The 17,007-nt window shown below is 53.5% G+C and overlaps 7 protein-coding genes across 7 annotated transcripts; 3 read left to right on the top strand and 4 right to left on the bottom strand.

Moving 5' to 3' along the window:
* Positions 1 to 464: 464 nt before the first annotated feature.
* N7459_007450 (Set1-mediated histone H3-K4 methylation subunit Swd1) lies at positions 465 to 2,179 on the top strand (the record flags this gene model as incomplete). The annotated part of the gene is made up of 5 exons (XM_056946618.1): positions 465 to 534; positions 590 to 651; positions 713 to 801; positions 881 to 1,021; positions 1,096 to 2,179. 5 exons carry the CDS (start codon positions 465 to 467, stop codon positions 2,177 to 2,179), a joined length of 1,446 nt encoding a protein of 481 aa, XP_056798617.1.
* Positions 2,180 to 3,371: 1,192 nt separating this feature from the next.
* On the bottom strand, positions 3,372 to 4,693 carry N7459_007449 (class I SAM-dependent methyltransferase; the record flags this gene model as incomplete). The annotated part of the gene is made up of 2 exons (XM_056946617.1): positions 3,372 to 4,263; positions 4,377 to 4,693. 2 exons carry the CDS (start codon positions 4,691 to 4,693, stop codon positions 3,372 to 3,374), a joined length of 1,209 nt encoding a protein of 402 aa, XP_056798616.1.
* A 1,128-nt stretch (positions 4,694 to 5,821) lies between these two features.
* N7459_007448 (uncharacterized protein) lies at positions 5,822 to 6,193 on the bottom strand (the record flags this gene model as incomplete). Its single annotated transcript, XM_056946616.1, has 1 exon — positions 5,822 to 6,193. One exon carries the CDS (start codon positions 6,191 to 6,193, stop codon positions 5,822 to 5,824), a length of 372 nt encoding a protein of 123 aa, XP_056798615.1.
* Positions 6,194 to 7,626: 1,433 nt separating this feature from the next.
* On the top strand, positions 7,627 to 9,385 carry N7459_007447 (WD40 repeat domain-containing protein; the record flags this gene model as incomplete). Its single annotated transcript, XM_056946615.1, has 6 exons — positions 7,627 to 7,933; positions 8,207 to 8,306; positions 8,421 to 8,487; positions 8,608 to 8,945; positions 9,007 to 9,172; positions 9,236 to 9,385. The coding sequence occupies 6 exons, from the start codon at positions 7,627 to 7,629 to the stop codon at positions 9,383 to 9,385; spliced, it is 1,128 nt and encodes a 375-aa protein (XP_056798614.1).
* Positions 9,386 to 10,480: 1,095 nt separating this feature from the next.
* On the top strand, positions 10,481 to 11,359 carry N7459_007446 (uncharacterized protein; the record flags this gene model as incomplete). Its single annotated transcript, XM_056946614.1, has 1 exon — positions 10,481 to 11,359. The coding sequence occupies one exon, from the start codon at positions 10,481 to 10,483 to the stop codon at positions 11,357 to 11,359; it is 879 nt and encodes a 292-aa protein (XP_056798613.1).
* Positions 11,360 to 11,519: 160 nt separating this feature from the next.
* On the bottom strand, positions 11,520 to 12,926 carry N7459_007445 (tRNA guanylyltransferase; the record flags this gene model as incomplete). The annotated part of the gene is made up of 6 exons (XM_056946613.1): positions 11,520 to 11,741; positions 11,798 to 11,902; positions 11,987 to 12,075; positions 12,151 to 12,406; positions 12,518 to 12,632; positions 12,826 to 12,926. 6 exons carry the CDS (start codon positions 12,924 to 12,926, stop codon positions 11,520 to 11,522), a joined length of 888 nt encoding a protein of 295 aa, XP_056798612.1.
* Positions 12,927 to 13,346: 420 nt separating this feature from the next.
* On the bottom strand, positions 13,347 to 16,795 carry N7459_007444 (Fibronectin type III domain protein; the record flags this gene model as incomplete). Its single annotated transcript, XM_056946612.1, has 3 exons — positions 13,347 to 16,285; positions 16,345 to 16,538; positions 16,593 to 16,795. The coding sequence occupies 3 exons, from the start codon at positions 16,793 to 16,795 to the stop codon at positions 13,347 to 13,349; spliced, it is 3,336 nt and encodes a 1,111-aa protein (XP_056798611.1).
* Between the last annotated feature and the right edge of the window lie 212 nt (positions 16,796 to 17,007).

Raw genomic sequence — 17,007 nt, 5'->3', positions numbered from 1 at the left:
AGGGCGCGATATTCTTGGATGGGGAGGTAATGGGGGGAGTGTGTCGGGGAGGTCGAAAGGGAGATGGTGAAGGTTGCCTCACCCGTTGATGGGGCTTGAGTTTTCCCTTCATTCACTAGCGCGCCGGGTGCTGTCTAAAGCGGGCACACTTGGTAGGCGGTCAACATCGGCAGATTGAACCCAAAGTGGTAACCCCCGATAGATCGGTCATCCACCGCAAGAACATTAATCCGGTGCCTCACCGCCTTCGAATCCAGTCCGTTCGGCGCAATGCCGACACCGGCAGATTTCATCTGGAAAACAATCGTTGCAAGTGTCGCCAATCCTTACCGAGCTCAATCGTACCACGCCCTAGTCCAGTGTATGCTGGATGCTCGGACCAGTGTGCTGGCCTTTCTTCCAGGCCTTTTAGGCTGGGGATCGCCGTCTTTGTGGTTTCCAAGTGATTGCGCTACATTGCCGCAATGAATCTCTCTCTCATTGACCCGTTTATCCTGGCCCAGGATTACCCAGACGCCTTCACGGAAAAACTCAGTGAGTGTAATATTATCCTCGTGTCTCTCATTGTGGCCACTAACGCTGGCATCAGGAAGTGGACATGCTACCTGTTTACGATTCAACCATACTGGCGAGTACCTGGCATCCGGACGGGTTTGTGCACGACCACATGTTTTATTCTACCACGGACCCTTTCAGCTAACAAAGTGTCTAGGTGGATGGGACTGTGGTAATTTTCGACATCGAAACGAATGGTGTGGCACGGAAGCTGCAGGGTCACACCCGCCAAATCCAATCTCTGAGGTATGCTGGGTCAACTTTTTTTGGTGTTCTCTCCTAGCAGACTAACACCCAATTTGAACCATGCTAAAATATTCAATAGTTGGTCTAGGGATGGCCGGTACCTTCTCACCTCATCCCAGGACTGGAAGTGCATCTTGTGGGACCTGGAAGATGGTTCGCGCGTGCGCACTGTGAGATTCGAGGCCCCAGTGTACATTGCTGAGCTACACCCGTTCAATCAGTATGAATTTGCTGCCCTGTGATATTATGCTTCCTTGGTCATCCCACTGACGTTTGGTTTACTGCATGATTTAGTCTCCTATTTGTTGCCTCCCTCTTCGAAGACCAGCCCGTCCTTGTGGATGTCTCCTCGGCGAAGCCAATTAAGCGCATTCTCCCTTCAGCACCACTCCGTCCACAAAGCACCAATGGTGAAGAAGTCGATCCAGCGGTAGCAGCAAAGCAAGCAGCACAGGATGCCAAACATTCGACGTGCGTCACCATCTTCACAGCCTTCGGAAACCACATCATTGCAGGAACATCGAAAGGATGGATCAACATCATCGAGACAGAGACATGCACCACAATCCACTCCATGCGCCTGTGCAACGGCGTGGTCATCCTCCTCCGTCTGGCCAGTAATGGGCGAGATATACTCGTCAACAGTTCAGACCGTGTGATTCGCACTGTCCTGATGCCAGACCTATCACAACTCGGCATTGGCCTCGAGCCATCCAGCATCAAGCTACAGGTGGAACACAAATTCCAAGACGTGGTCAACCGACTCAGCTGGAATCACGTCACATTCTCCTCCACCGGCGAGTTCGTCACTGCGACCACGTACATGAACCCAGATATCTACGTCTGGGAGCGCAGCCACGGGTCTCTAGTCAAGATCCTCGAGGGTCCACGCGAGGAACTCGGTGTGGTAGAATGGCACCCCGCGCGACCAATGGTCGTCGCCTGTGGCCTCGAGTCCGGCTGCGTGTACACATGGTCCATCATCCAGCCGCAGAAATGGTCTGCGCTCGCGCCCGACTTTGGCGAGGTCGAAGAGAACGTGGAGTACGTCGAACGCGAGGACGAGTTCGATGTCCATCCCGCCGAGCAGGTCCATCAGCGTCGTCTCGATCTGGAAGACGAGGAGCCCGACGCCGTCACTCTTGATCCGGTCAAGCACGATGCCGATGCAGACACCGACGCTACCTTCAGCGTACCGGTTCTCCTGGACATCTCCGATAGTGAGAGTGACGAAGACATCATCGCGGTCGGGCCTGGGACCATGCGTCGCCGCACGCCCGGCGCAGGGCGAGAGGGTGTGAACGGTGACGCGGACAAGGATTCGCGGGCCGGTGCGAACGGCGCCTCCCGAACGGCGGGTCGAAACCGGCGGCGCTGAAAAGTGGCTTTGCTGTAGTTTGTTTACTCTCGCCTGCTCGCGGTGTGAGAATTCCTTTGCATGGGGGTTGCGTTTCGAGGACCCGATGGTAACGGCGTTCAGTGGAGTTAAGCACTTTCTGATGAGGCAATGCTCGCTCTAGAGATTGCAGTGTTATGAAGACCATGATCCCTCGAGGGTAGAATCAGGCTTCCAGTATCCTACATGAATTTACGATGGGAATGATACCCAGTTCTACAAAAGTGTACAACTAGGCGATACGCGCCAGTGATCTCGATATCTACGTAGGCGGGTACTTATATATACCGAGACGCGCCTCCCTACGACTGTGGCTTGCACTACTAACCACTATCCTGGCAGAATTGAAGCTGCTGCTATACCCATTGGACTTTCTCCTTGAGTCGATATACTGCGATTACTTGAGCAATATGGTATGTATGAGTCAAACGCCGTGGCATTGCCAACTTCAAACCGGTGTGTTGCCACTATCTATCAGGGGTATCAAACCCAAAGGAATCCAGAAGAAAAACTCATGTTGACGTCGTCTGGTTGGCAAACTCAACCACAGAAGCTAAGATGAGACACCTGGGTATATATCACAGCCGAAACAAAATATAAAACTCGGCCCAAAACGCCACGGGAATGCGAAACGCGGCATGCAAAGCTGAATCGAACGTACAGCAAGTCATCATCCCTTGGTTCGATTGAACGTCCAGGGGGATGGAATAAATGTTATCGAGAACATTTGAACAGAATTCAGCACCCGGTCATATCAAATAATAACCCATATCCTTCATCCTTGACGCCATCGTAATGCCAGTGGCGTTGATCCGACTTGACCGATGAACTTTGGCTGGTGAGTGCCTTAAAGATATATCTTCAACCATCGGCCGAGAAGCGTAACAATGAGGCGATGATAGCCAAGACATCAAAAAAAGATGGGCTGCGAAGCTGGCAACATCAGATCGAGCTTGTATGAAACGTTGCCCATCTCATATCGGAAGAAGGTATTCGGCCATATTGATAGCCTCTGTCCTTATCTCGACGGTGGCCAACACACGCATCGTCGAGAGATTTTTTCTCATCAGAGTTAGGAAAGTGTCGGTGTCGTTGGCTTCGGGTCCGGCCATCCAGCCCAGATCCACAGCCATTCAGCAATATAATGTGTACCAGAGAGATACCGCTCGCTGGATCAATTGGCGAGTGGTTTGCGCGCCTGGTAGATGTGCAAGATGTTGTAACAGTGAATGTCTTTGTTGAATGCTTCTGACTTCACATCTGCCGCGAGGCGCTGGATCTTATCGACGGGCCATGCGAGAACTCGGCTGAAAGGAGCCAAGCTGAGGGCCTCGATGCTCTCAGAGATTGCCAGGTTATACCACCTAGCGACCTTACGCTCATGCTCGTCATTGTGCCAGGGATTCAGGGGCAGTCCAACCATCTGATGGTCGATCTCGGTGAAGCCTGCCTCCTGCAGGTTGCGGATTGTCTCTCGCGAGCTATGAGCCACGGGTTTCATCCTCGACTCGGTGGCATGTTTCAATGCGGAATACCAATGGCGGATAGCAAGCCCACTCAGGGAGCGGTCATCGCAACGAGGTTCAAAATCGATTTCCACTTGCTCAAACCAGGCCCCTGGACGAAGATGAGAGAAGATCCGTCGATAGAGACTGGGCCAGCTGGTCACGCTACCACTCCCCATCTGCATGTGAATCAGATCCCAGGAGTCCTCGCCCATCGTCCACGGGCTCTCGAAATCGAACGGGGAGTAAAAATCGCAGTTCTTGGGGTGATTTGCTGGTTGGATCGGGGCTAGGTCGACGCCGACCACGAAGGAATCGGGGTACTTGTTGGCCACCTCGATGCTCCAAATGCCTGTTCCGCATCCGAGATCCAAAATCCGTGAGTTGGTTGGATGTGGAGCGTATATCAAACCGTCTGAGACTCGCGCGACCGTGAAGAGCTTATGAAAGATATCCAGGCGGTCCTGTTCCTCCTCGTCACATGGCATCATATACATTCCTCTACGATAGCCATGATACATGCGTCCATTCTCCGAATAACTGGGGTATTTTTCGGGGATCCTACAATCACCGGGAGGGCAAGTCAGCCATTGTCAGATTTATACGCTCATTGGCTACCAAGCGCAAAGAACGGATTTGGGGGGCGGTATTCCAGATACGTAGGGGGCACGTACTTGCGATTGGAGATGATCACCGGTGGTGAAGAGCGAGAGGCATGAGATATCTGCGAGGAGTGTGACGCGACCGAGCCATTGCTCGTGAAGCGGCCGACCCGACGGTCCCTCTCGGCTGGATCTCGATCGGTGATCACATAGATATCCATGGCCGTAGACGTTTGTCTCGAGCGGCCGCGTTCGCTGGCCGAGACAGACTGAGAGTGATACCGATCGCTCGAGGGAATTGATTGGGAGTGGTAGTATCTCGAGCGACCGGACTCACTGGCCGGCGTCGACTCGGACTTGTACCGTTTGGCGGGTGGCGGAGAAGCCATTGGAGGCAGGTGTCGCCGCGGCGGCTCTCTGTCAACCATTCGGGGTGGAGGAATCGGAGGCACGACGATCGGAGGGAGGCAGGGTGAGCGGCTGTTCGGGGGGGGGGCGGGGTGGTCGGAGAAGGCGATCAGGGAATTGGGGCTGCGATCAACGATCGCACGAAACCAAGTGTCGCAGAGAGCATCGACCAAGCTTCCCAGCCACTTCGAGCGACACAAATTGACGGACGCACACGCGGGATGCAGGAGCGCACACCACACCACACACGCAATGGTGGGTCAATTCCAGCGAAATCCACCGGTGTAAACGAGCGAATTGAGGCGACGAGAAGGGAGGGGGGGGAGAACGACGGTAGAAGCTGGAGAGTATGGTCCAGGAGGGGAAGACAATCATCAACACGCTTCGTCACCACTCAATAACCAGAACGGGGCATCCCAAGGGACGAGAGGGGTGGAAGCAGTCAACCATGGACGGGCGCCCCGAGTTTTTAAGGTTGTGTAGCCGCCGTCTGGTTCCCGTCGGGCCCACGGGGCGGGGGAGATGAGAGAGGATGGCGGGTAAAGGCTACCGCAGGAAGGGAGAATGAGAGGACGAGAGATGAGGGAGCGAGGAGGAGGGAAGGAAAGGAAAGAAGGCAAGCGCAGCGGTGCAGAAGTGCAGAAGTACAGAAGTACCGACGGACAGCAAGGTCGGATACCCAGAATACACCACTGCAAATACGAGAGAGAGCCGTACGGTCACGCTCTCTCTACAGTATCCAGAGTCTCGGGCTCGACCCGTCGAGTCCACCCTGGTCCATGTGGGAGCTGGACTCCTTCCCCTTTGGGATCTTCGCTGTGTATATAATGAACATGTTGATATCTATACATGTATATAGATGTAGTATATTATATATATACAATATATATATATATATATATATCACTCTCTTTGTACCTAGGTATCTGTGTATCTCAAGGTATAGTACCAACTCGCCCTCGCAATTGGCCCCGCTGTCGGGCGGGAGCGCGGACCGTCCTCTGGGTCCTGTCATCTTGCGTATCCCACCTTACCTATTGTAGGGTACAGTATGTCGTGGTTTCCATTGGACTGTGCTTGGTCGGTGAAGCTTGTCCCATTCACGCCAATCATCGGTCTTGTCCGGGTTTCTGTCCAGTGTCTGCGTCCCACGCTATTCTTGCCTCATTTCGTGTTGTTCCACCGTCTCCCACCTTCTCGAATCCCTGCATCCTCATCACCAACCCAACAAATCCCAACCCCCCTCGCCATCCGTCCAAATCGCCGGGTCGGCCAATGCGACGCTGCCAATCACCGTGCACAACCCCGGAAAGCGTGGACGAGAGCGTCCCCCTGGTTCGGGCTCGCCCATTCGACGATCCAGGTCGCTGGGACTCTTCCACCCCAATCTCCAGCAGGTACGGTGGATTCAGACTGCGCCCGTACGCTCCGCGGCCCACTTGCGCTGACTCGATTTGTCCCTGTTGCGATCGGTTCTCCATCACGCTAATGATTTGGTGCGCGCTCTGACCGCGGTCGGCATGTATCGACGGGGAATCTGAACTTTGCCCCCGTCTTCCACTCAGCAGGGGATCTATCCTATCCTCCTCTGGAGCTGACGATGATCATGTCTTGGTTGGCCCGGCGGAGCTTAGCTCCGAAGTGCGGACTCACCAGGCGCAAACCCGTCGATCTGTCCGAGATTCTTGCAGGTAGGGCAGTGCCCTGTAAAAAGAACGGATCCAATTCCTCTGCCTCGGGTCGGTTGTTCGCTGACGCCGGGGTCACCTTCGCTGATCATCCTTCCTGTGCATGTCTCCTCTAGTATACTACTTGTCCTAGTATACTGCTTGTCCGATGCGAGCTCCCAGAGCGAGTGAGGTTACCACGCCTCGCTAGAGCTCGATATATATATTGGGAGGGGGATTCATGTCAATGGACGTTCGAGGGGTATTCGTAGGACATTCTCAAAATCAAGATATATAATCTCTGTCCCGTCATAGTGAAATCCTAATCAACACTGAGCTTCGTATTCATCTACAACTTCGCGGAGTCGCCGTGCTGGGGCCAGGCTGCGATCTCCGGACATGGTAGTCTCAACGATTTCGGTCGAAGTATTCTTCTCGATCGCCCCTAACCACTGACCTACTTGAGTGGATCGCGGCCCCTTCGGTGCATCGCGTTCCACGGACCACATTCATCTTCCCTGGGGCGTTTCAGCCCTCAGCCTCCCTTGCAGGGAGTCGTGAGCGACTCAGGATCAATGGCCTCTCTGCACCGAGATGATCAAGGTTTGGCCCATCTGTCGGGGTTTACGCCCGCTCCGAGCAGCGAGCTTGTCATTCCATCCCTTGGCTGGTGCAAGCTTGACGATCGAGACAGTTCACAGCTTCGGAGGATCCCGAGATTGACGTGCGGGTGTTCTGCAGCTCCCATGCTCTGTCCGCTGCTGCATCGACTCACACATGATGGGGCTCCTGTGTATCTAGCCGCTCTCCATACAGATGCTATCGATCCAGAATCAATCATGACCACGATTCTCATTCGATGGAACGGCGACCTCCTTCTGGTTGTGCATTTGTATGAGTATGTAAGTCTTTGCAGCCACGCGCTGCCCCACCGGGAATTTTTTCTTGGCTCCGAACCTCCACAGTATAAGCAGAATCAGCGACAGCAGACTGGCAACAGAATCGCACATCCTCCGGAGTCGTGGGGACTGTGATCGACACGGACGTCAACTACAGCCTGCAACCTCAAGTTGCCACCCCAAAGCCTCTCTGGTGACCACCGGTCCTGCCCCCAGGCGACCGATCACCTGCATTCGAGAAGGTGCCCGGTTTGGCACCGTAGCCCTGTACGAGGCATTCCATATTTGCAGCAAGGGCCGTGAGGCACCCGCCTTAAGCGACAGAAATTAAAAAAAAAAAGGACAGAGATGCATACTCTCCAAGCGATCGCGGCCTCGTCGCTGTCGCTACCGGCGGACAATTACATCTACAGCATCGCGGCATCCGAGCCGGGATCTTTCGCCGCGATCTCCTCAGACGATTCCTTGCGCGTCTTTGATGCGACGAACCTCGATCGCGTGTCGGTGATCGCCCACAAGACTCACGATGCCGGCGTAACCTCCCTCCGGAGCTATGCCACTGGCGAGTCCCAGCTCTTGGCTACCGGTGGTCGGGAAGGCACTGTGAAGTTGTGGGATGTTCGGGCCGGGAATGCGGTTTTGGAGATGGAAACAGGTACGTGGTTCCATTTTTTAATTTTCTTCTTCTCTTCTTTTATTTCGATTTACTACGCTGGCCCAAATATCTTTGGTCTGGTGCGCCTTGCACTTGCTGCTCCGGGGCGTGTTTTTTTTCCCGGGCTGTCAACTGCCTAGGTTGCATATACCAGGGATCGACTCCGCGGAAGTCGGGGATTTTCCTGCGCTATGATGCAAGGATGGTCTGGTGTTGCGCCGTAAAGTTTCTGGTCTATCTGGCGCAGCTTGGCTGATACCTCGTCGATTCTAGCGAGGCGCGCTCCTGTACTTTCCGTCGCCTGCAGCCCCGCGACCAACACCGTCGTCGCGGGAACAGAACTTGTATCTTCCCAAGCGGTTGTTGCATTCTGGTAAGTATTCCTTTTGTTTTTGGCATTTCATTCCAGTCTGGGCCGGGGTTGTGGACTATGCTAGCCCCGTCCGAGCTGGCAATTAGACTTCAAGCCACTAACGGCCCTGAACAGGGATATCAGATCTCCCCAACAGTTCCGTCTCCAATACGTGGAGAGCCACAACGATGATATCACCGAGGTGAGTCGCTGACCTTCCCCAAGCACCAACCAAGTTCCGATCGCGCCAGACCGACGTGAAACAATGCGGCACCCCCGACTAATCTGACACCGGCACTGTGCGTGCCGCGGTGGTACACAGCTCCAATATCACCCGAGCCGCAGCAACATCTTACTATCCGGCAGCACGGACGGGCTCGTCAACATCTACGATACAACCGTGACAGACGAGGACGAGGCGTTGGTGCAGGTCATCAACCACGGCTCGGTCCACCACGCCGGCTTCCTGTCCGAGCGCACCATCTACGCGCTCAGCCACGACGAGCATTTCTCCGTGCACCCAGCCACAGACCCGGACGAGCCGGCGCAGGAGCCCGAGCCCGTGCACTTCGACGACGTCCGCGAGCCACTGGCCTGCGAGTATGTCGCCCAGCTCTGCCTCGGCAGCCAGGGGCCGTACATCGCCGCCGGAAATAAGATGTAAGTGCACGGTCCCTTGAGACATGCACCGGGTGCGACGCAGCACGTGTCCGGGGTGAAGTTGTCGGGATACTGACTCGTCTATTCGTTTCTGGTACAGTGATCAACGCCTCGATCTCGTCCCGCTGGTGTCGAGCCCGACGTGGCGGTTCGACCACGATAATCTCTGGCGTCTACCCGGTGCTCACGGAGACGAGGTGGTACGCTCGGTCTACTTGGATGAGCAGGTACGTAACTAGCCACTGACTGCTGGTATATGTGTTCAATTGGCTGATGCTGTGTCCTATCAGAGTCAATCCGTCTTCACTTGCGGTGAGGACGGTTTCGTGCGGGCTTGGAAGCCCGCCGGTGATGACGGTGACTCCTCGGCCCCGGCTGGGACTGCGAAGACCTCGCGGCCGAAAGAGAAGAAACAGAAGGACCGGTTCAAGCCGTACTAGGCGCTACGGGTAAATGCAGCTGGCACTAACAGTCGGCTTCTGTTGTGTAGCATTGCGGATTGGGGCGGTGGGCAAAAATAGATAGTAATGCAATGTTTTTTGTGATTGTCTCAAATCTCTACGATGCATATCTTGACCGGCTTGAAACATCCAGGCATGGGGTTTGAAATATATTTAATAGACCGCTACATAATCCCAGAAGGGCTGTTCTTCAATATCCGGATACTCCCTGCTTAATGAGCCCTAGAAGACGGAATTGAGTCGTCGATTGTGTCTCCAAGCCTTAGATGACGACTCCTAGGTGGAGAGATCTAGGAAATCTCGCTGTCGGTCGCTGAGCACTACGGCGTCATAGCACTCAGACACCAAACCAGTGCCTTCATCTCTGACGAGTAATAGGTCATGAACTGTGGTTATCGTCAGCTTTAAGTTATAAAAAGTCCACTATATAAAGGGCCCGGCCTGCAAGACAAGTGGAGACCGCAACTTCGAAGATCAACTAGATTAGAATCATTGGAAAGATCGGTTCATCCTTCACGCGCCGGTTTCATAGTGATTGATTGATATTTATCTTCAGGCCCTTAAGAGACTAAGAGGCGCATCGCTGGACCGGAGGAGCATCCCTCTTTTGAGCAATAAATATCCTACATATCTGCAACTGGCATGCACTATCCTTGATTTCTATTTCTGAGCACTGCTACTAGCTCGGACTCAACGATCCTGATCGCTCAAGTATGGCAAAAGCGAGAACAAGCGCAAGTTCGCGCCTTGTATCGATCGGGCAAGTTTCGGCCGATGGGACCCGCCGAGTCCTTATCGCCCAGGAACCATTTTTTCCCGGGCCTTATCCATCGACTTTTTCTCTCTCGCAAGGGCCCCGATTTACCTACCACAACACTGGGCACGACGGGATCCCTCCCAAGAGAATCCCCAGACCGATGAGATAGTTTTATATATCCCCGGCTCATCCACCACCCTGCAGAAGTCGCAGTTCTGCGCCACCTTCCGGACCGTCCAGCCTCCACCCGGCTTACCTGCACACCCGCAAAACCCTCACACGCCATCCTCCTTCCCATAACCTCTCAGAAAGAAACAATGGACGTCCAAGCATATCTCATGCGCCACGGCTGGTCGGGCCCCGGCAACCCGCTTAACCCCAATCAGCGTCCCGGCCCGCACGGTGGCCTCGGCCTCACAAAACCCATCCTCGTCGCGCGCAAGGCGAACAACCACGGCGTGGGCAAGAAGACCACCAAAGACCCAACAAACCAATGGTGGCTGCGGGGATTCGAAGATGCGCTCAAGGGCGTGGGCGAAGACAGTTCCGGTGCGTCGGCGAAGTCAGGAAACGCGCTCACGAGCGAGCTGTACCGCTTCTTTGTGCGCGGGGAAGGACTCGCTGGATCGCTGGATGAGAAGAAAGTGGCCTCGGTGACTGAGAAGTCTACGTCGAAATCGAAGAGGAAGCGGGACGCGGAGGAAGATGATGATGAGCGCCGGGCGAGGAAGGAAGAGAAGGCTGCTCGGAAGGAGGAGAAGCGCAAGCGGCGGAAAATGAAGGAAGATGAGGAGATTCCTGCTGAGTCCGCCCCTGTGTCTTCGATCGAGACGTCCGGCTCGGAGAAGCGGAAAGAGACTAAGGAAGAGCGGAGATTGCGTCGGAAGGAGAAAAAGATGGAAAAGGAGAGTCGCAAAGTTGATGATGGAGATAAAGGCGGGAAGAGTAAGAAGAAGTCGAAACGGCCTGCGGAGGAGGAAGACTATCCTACCCCTTTGTCGACGGAGCAAGAACCGCGAGTCGAGTCCACCGAAACACAGGACATCACACCGCCGCTGAAGGGGAAAAAGAAGGGAAAGAAAGAGAAGCGGGAAAGCAAAGTGTCGAAGGAAGTGACTCGAGATTTGGAATCGAAGAATCCCAAGAAGGAAAAGAAGGATAAGAAGGACAAAAAAGACAAAAAGGAGAAGAGCTAAAGAGAAGGGAGTATAGATGGCCGCATTGGATCAAAAGCAGGATATATAAACTTTCGCATACGCGTTTTCTCTCGCGCGATCAAGATACCCCTTTCTCTTTTAGAGCCAATTCATTTGTCTCATGGTTGAATTCTCTCTTTACTCCAACCACCTTCTCGTATCAACTCTGTGCCGGCAACTGGCCGGGCTTGTTAGAAAGGATCCACGGACGCCGCTCCCAAAAGTCATCTTTGATAATGTCGACATGATCAACCACCACCTGAGCCTTCCGACGCAATCTTTTCAGCTTATCCTTCTGTGACTTCGACTGTTCTGCGTCTGCGATCGAGTTGTCATCGTGTTCTGTAGATGCCCGTGTAGACTGAGGCTCTTGAAGCTCGTACTACATGTCAAAAGGTTAGAGATCGCTGGAGTAATGTCAAGGAATCATGCACATACCTGGCGGTAGAGAACACTTCCTTTCTTGTAGATATCCAGTTCATTGTTATAATTGATCCCAAATCGCTTGAAGAGGATCTCATTCTTGTCTGACGACACAGTGCCCTGGTATCAAGTCAGTCAACTTATACGCACTGACTAGGCCTAAGTGCCATAGTGGCAACTTTAGATCTCGTTGAATGCACTTACTTTAAGCTCTTGCTCTGCGTCAGTGTTGCTCATTCCACCTTGTTGAACCATTGTCCAGAAAGTGGTGTTGTAAAGGTTATTAATGTGACCTGCCACTCGAGAGTCAGCATCTCGCACGCAGAAATGATCCATGAAGGTCAGTCTGGGTATGGGTAATCACTTACAATCAACCTGTCTCCAGCTCATATAGTCCCGCAGAATCCGCGTCGATGGGTAGATGACGGCCCGCCCATCAAAAGAAGGCAGATACGGCGATTGAAGCGGCGTGGAGGCGAAATATGTCGACCATTGATGGATATAGTGAGCTGTGAATGTCGATACAATGGTTGTCACGAGTTTACTAGATGACCGGGCGCGCTCGTCAATGGCGCTGTCTAGAAATGGATCGGATGAAGAGTCGCAAGGTGCGGTACTTACGCGCTTCGTCGCTCAAACAGCTGGCAGCTCGGGTGGAAGACAAAGCTAGCCGACTTTTGTGAGTAGAAGTAGTGTGCATCTGCCGGGTGGAACGTACCTGTACTCGTCACTGACGCCGTAGGCAATGCATAGATCCGGAAGGTCTTTCATAACCTCGACTGCGGCGGCATTCATCAGGTCTAGAGCACGGCGATCATTTGGCTTCTTGAAAGAATAGTGATCCGAGAGCCTACACAGTCAGATCTTGATACTGGAAAATGCCAAAAATTAAGGAGCAAGAGGACGTTGGCAGACATGTTGCTTCAACCTCTCGGGTGATTCGACCGGGGATGCATCACAGCACCGTTCCTCAGAGGTGATAGGGAAAGGTAAATCCAAGATCGAAATCCAGACAGATGAGCAGGCAAGAAGAGGACCCTTACTTGTGGAATCCCCTTCCGTCGATGCGAACCACGATCCACGTATTGGGGAGCAGTATGTCCGGCTGCTCAAAGTCCTTGACGTATTCGTACCTGGGAAGCATTAGCTGACTGCCTTTGTTGAGATCGCATTCTCTGGCGCCTACTTTGAATTGGCCATATTGTGCTTTGGCTGCCAGGTACTCGAGGTGGTGTCGAGTGACTAGATTTGCCGTGACGCACAGTCAGTATTGTGCGCGGGCGATCGATAAGCTACCCGCCCACCGGAATGTAGTGCCCAACCCAGCGACCACCGTGATTATTGCGATACCCGGTTGAGGCGGGCGAGGAGAGTTTACGCGACTTTGAGCGACATGTACATGACGAAAATCTATTGTAACAGGTGTGTAGAGTGGTATGTACTAATATTTGAATTCTATGAAGAAACGGTCGCTATTTGAGGTTAACCGAAGCCGTAGAGGCGTATATGTATGTTACTCCAGAGTCTAAAGAGAAGACAGTGAATGGACGAGACCACTGTGGTATCAAGTAGGAATTTCCGGAATCTCTTCATCGCCATTTTCGCTAGCCCGCTCGCTCGTCTCGCTCGCTTTGTCGGACTTCCGTGACTTGCGAGAGAAGAATCCCAGGCTACTGCGAGTTGAGCGGTCCGCAGATGGCACACTGGAGACGGTACTGTCGATACTCTTGCCTAGCTGGGCTTCACTGGCCGTGTCCTCGTCAATGTCACCTTGCGAGGACTCGCCTTTTTTAGAGAAGAATCCAGAGCGGTCTTTCCAAGAGCTGAACTTGCCAGAGCTGCCTTTTCGAGTAATCTTGCGGATGAACGACTCCTTGGAGGCATTGTCCACCGACGTACCAGATGGCACGCGCTCCAACGATTCATATGAATCACCGGTGAAATGAGAGAGAGAACGAGAGTCGCGTGACGTGCGAGGCTCAGAAGGAGATCCATCATCTACATGGAAATCAAAGGGAGCATCCGGCTCCTGATCTTTGTCTTTTTCCTTCTCGGACTTCTTGCCCGTGAAGATTGCTCTGAAAGACGGTGCAGCAGGATTCAGTTTTGGGGTAACTGGACGATGAGACGAGGACGGCCGAGTGCCAATTGGCGCTTGAAGCGGCCGGTGATGGCGATCATACAAGTCTTCTGCAAAATCCGGCTCGCCGGTCAACCCCAGTGGGAGATGACCAGAAGACCCATATTGAATCGAAGGACGACGGGATGGAGCTCTTGACCACGTTGAGGGTGAAGCCCAATCCAACCCAAGCGGGCTATTGCGGTGTGCCGTTTGCTCTGCCGAAGGCCATCCGAAATGACGAGGGTCGGTGGATGGATGAGGAAGCTGGTTCTGGTTGTCAAACGAGAAGGTTGATGAAGGCCGAGGGGACAGAGAGCCACGTCGAACGCTGCCAAGAAGCGAGGACGGATCAATGGGGTCATGACGGGGGCTGAACTGATTATATCCTGTGTTTAGATCGGAGTTACCACGGTTCCCAGCACTGCCGAATCCAAACTTCCCAGACGAGAAGATACTCGAGAATGCAGCTCTTCGGGAAGGTGCATGATCAGAGGAACTGTCCGTAGTGACCCCGGTTGTGTTGCTTCGAGGGAACAATGACATCGGATTCGCCCAGTTTCCAGTGTAGCTTAATCTCCGGCGCCGTGCGCCTATCGGGTCAAGCTCATCAACATCTCGAGGGAAAGATTGGCTCTGACCCGGCTTCAAAGTACCCAACATGGGCGGTTCATCGGCAAGAGTCTTTCCACGAGGTCGATGAAACCCGAAAAGCCCAGAGAGCCGTCGAGATGCGCTCTTGGGAGCCTCTCCAGCAGTCGATAAGTGCACTGGCTGAGAGTCTGAATCTTGTCGGTTATGAGATTCTAGCGGACTTGCAAAGATGCTGCTAGCCCTGCTTCTGGACGATACGGGCGAGATAGGACCATGACCAAAGCCATCCAAAGGAACATTTGACGTCTCCATGCTCGAAAATCGCGGACGTGTGACCGGTCGCGAGAATTCGGGCGATTCTTCGTCACCAAGAAGATCAGACGGTAATAGGGCATCGGCCCGCGGGCTCATCTGTGGGTTATTGAATGCGGCCTCTGCGTCCGAACGCATTATTTCCGGCGGATCGGACAGACCCGCAAGGGCCATGCCATTATTGATGTTGAAGAAAGTAGAGCTGGGAGGGAAAGTAGGCGAATTCGAAGAGGGCGGGTTGTAGTTGATTCCACCCGGGAACCCTGTTTCAACACCGGGGAAATTGATAGGTGAGGAGACATTGCTTGCCAGAGAGCTGCGATGGCGACGAGGACGGATTGTGGCTGTATTCGACATATCCAAATCCAATGCTGGCAAAGAGAATGGGCCTGAACTGCCAGGTCGCTGAGTAGTAAGCCACTTGAGCCGCTCTTGGGCTTCCTGGTATTGTTGCTGAGCCTGGGCGTGAATGTTGACGAGAGTCGCATATCGATTATGCAGGCTGCTCAGCTTCAGCTCCCACTGTCGAGCTCGCTCATTATCGATTCGATCCAGCTCCTTGCCATCTTCGCTATCGCCGCCCTGCAGTCCTTGTCTCTCTTCCTCGAGCTTCTTGACCCGCCCTCCTTTGTCTTGGATTTCATCGTCGATGATTTTCATCTCCGCTTGTTCCTTTGAAATCTTGTTGCGGACCTCCTCCGCCCGTTCTTTGCCCTCTTCTTCCATTCGGGTCTTCTCTTCCTTTGCATGTGCCGCATCCGCAGTCATACGGGTGATCTTCTCTTGCCACCGTGTGATATCGTTCTTGCGCTTTTTGCGTTCCGCCTCCTTCTGCTGAAGAAGTCTCATACGCTTGGACTTCTCACCTTGCACGGTGCGGTTCACACTTTCCAACTTGGAAACGTGCTTTTTCAAATCCCCGTTGACTTCATCCTTTTCCTTGACACGTTTTTTCAATTCATCGCGCTGCTTCTCCAGGTCCTTGAGTAGTGCAATATGTTCCTCTTCTTCCTCCGTGGATTGCCTCTCCACATTTTCATTTTCTTGCTGCAGCGATTTCAGGCGATCGGCAAGTTGTTCCAGGCTTCCATCACGCTCGTTTTTGGAGACGCCCCTGTGGGATTCTTCTGATTGGCCGTGCGCAAAGTCTGTCGATCCGGTAGCGGGGGATAATTTGCGATTTGCCGAAGGACGCTTCGCCTGCAATTGACCAGCGCTATGTTCGCGCGACATAATCGGAGCTGAGGGAGTCGGTAGGCCGGCGGTGGACCGGGGAATCGATGCTCGAATAGTTGGACTGCCAGCGGACGCAGCTTGCTGTGTTCGGGATAATGGAAGAGATTTCGTTCGGACATGAAGGATCGCACTCGGAGTTTGGAAATTTGCGGCACTGACAGAAAGGACACAGATATGATAAATGCTTCCAGGAATGAGGTTCAAAATTTCCACGGCTGTTTCTGCTCGTTTCGATTCGCCGACTACAAATTGATCATGAGCATCAATTAGGTCCGGAGGAACACTTGGGATATGAACAAACCTTTGACATTATTCACTTGAATGATATGCTTATGTATGGAGTTGTGAAAATCAGGCTGTTTCCAAGCAAGACGGATCTCGCGAGCCGTAATCTCTTCGAGGGTGACTTCCGGTGGCGGCGGGATATCCAGACCCAACTTCTCCACCAGGACCTCGTTAGGAGTCTGGCAAACCTGCCAAGCCCGATACAAGAGCCTTTGCGCATCGTATATCAGTGTCGAGACCTCTCAAACAAGCGACTTTACCTACCAGATCAGGGCCCATAGAATCGAGACGGCCAGGAAAAGAGCCATGACGCCTCGTACCCTCACTCGGGGAATGACGGTTGGGTAGGCGTCGAAGGCAAGATAGAGTGGCTCATACATCCCAGCGTCGGACACCCATGGACGCGGGCAGCGGGGACGAGGGAGGTGAGTAAAGGAGCAGCGATCGTTCTTGATCGGCTTCTCCATTTCGGTGGGACATGTCAGCTGACCACTTAGTCATGGGCTTCCCGAAAACGCTTAGTGTGGCCTCAATCCTGAGATCGTCCGCTAGACCCAATCAGGTATGGCGACTGAGGCGACCTCGGCATGCTGGCCGGCTTACCTAATAAACGTTGGGTGTTGAAATGGATGTGTTGATGATGAACCAACAAATCCAACCACGTCCTGCCACTTGCTTT

This window comes from Penicillium hispanicum, assembly GCF_028827665.1.
Source record: "Penicillium hispanicum strain IBT 35686 chromosome Unknown utg000006l_segment0_segment0, whole genome shotgun sequence".
NCBI lineage: Eukaryota > Fungi > Ascomycota > Eurotiomycetes > Eurotiales > Aspergillaceae > Penicillium > Penicillium hispanicum.
The sequence above is the reverse complement of the archived record's forward strand: the minus strand, read 5'-3'. Positions and strand labels throughout refer to the sequence as shown.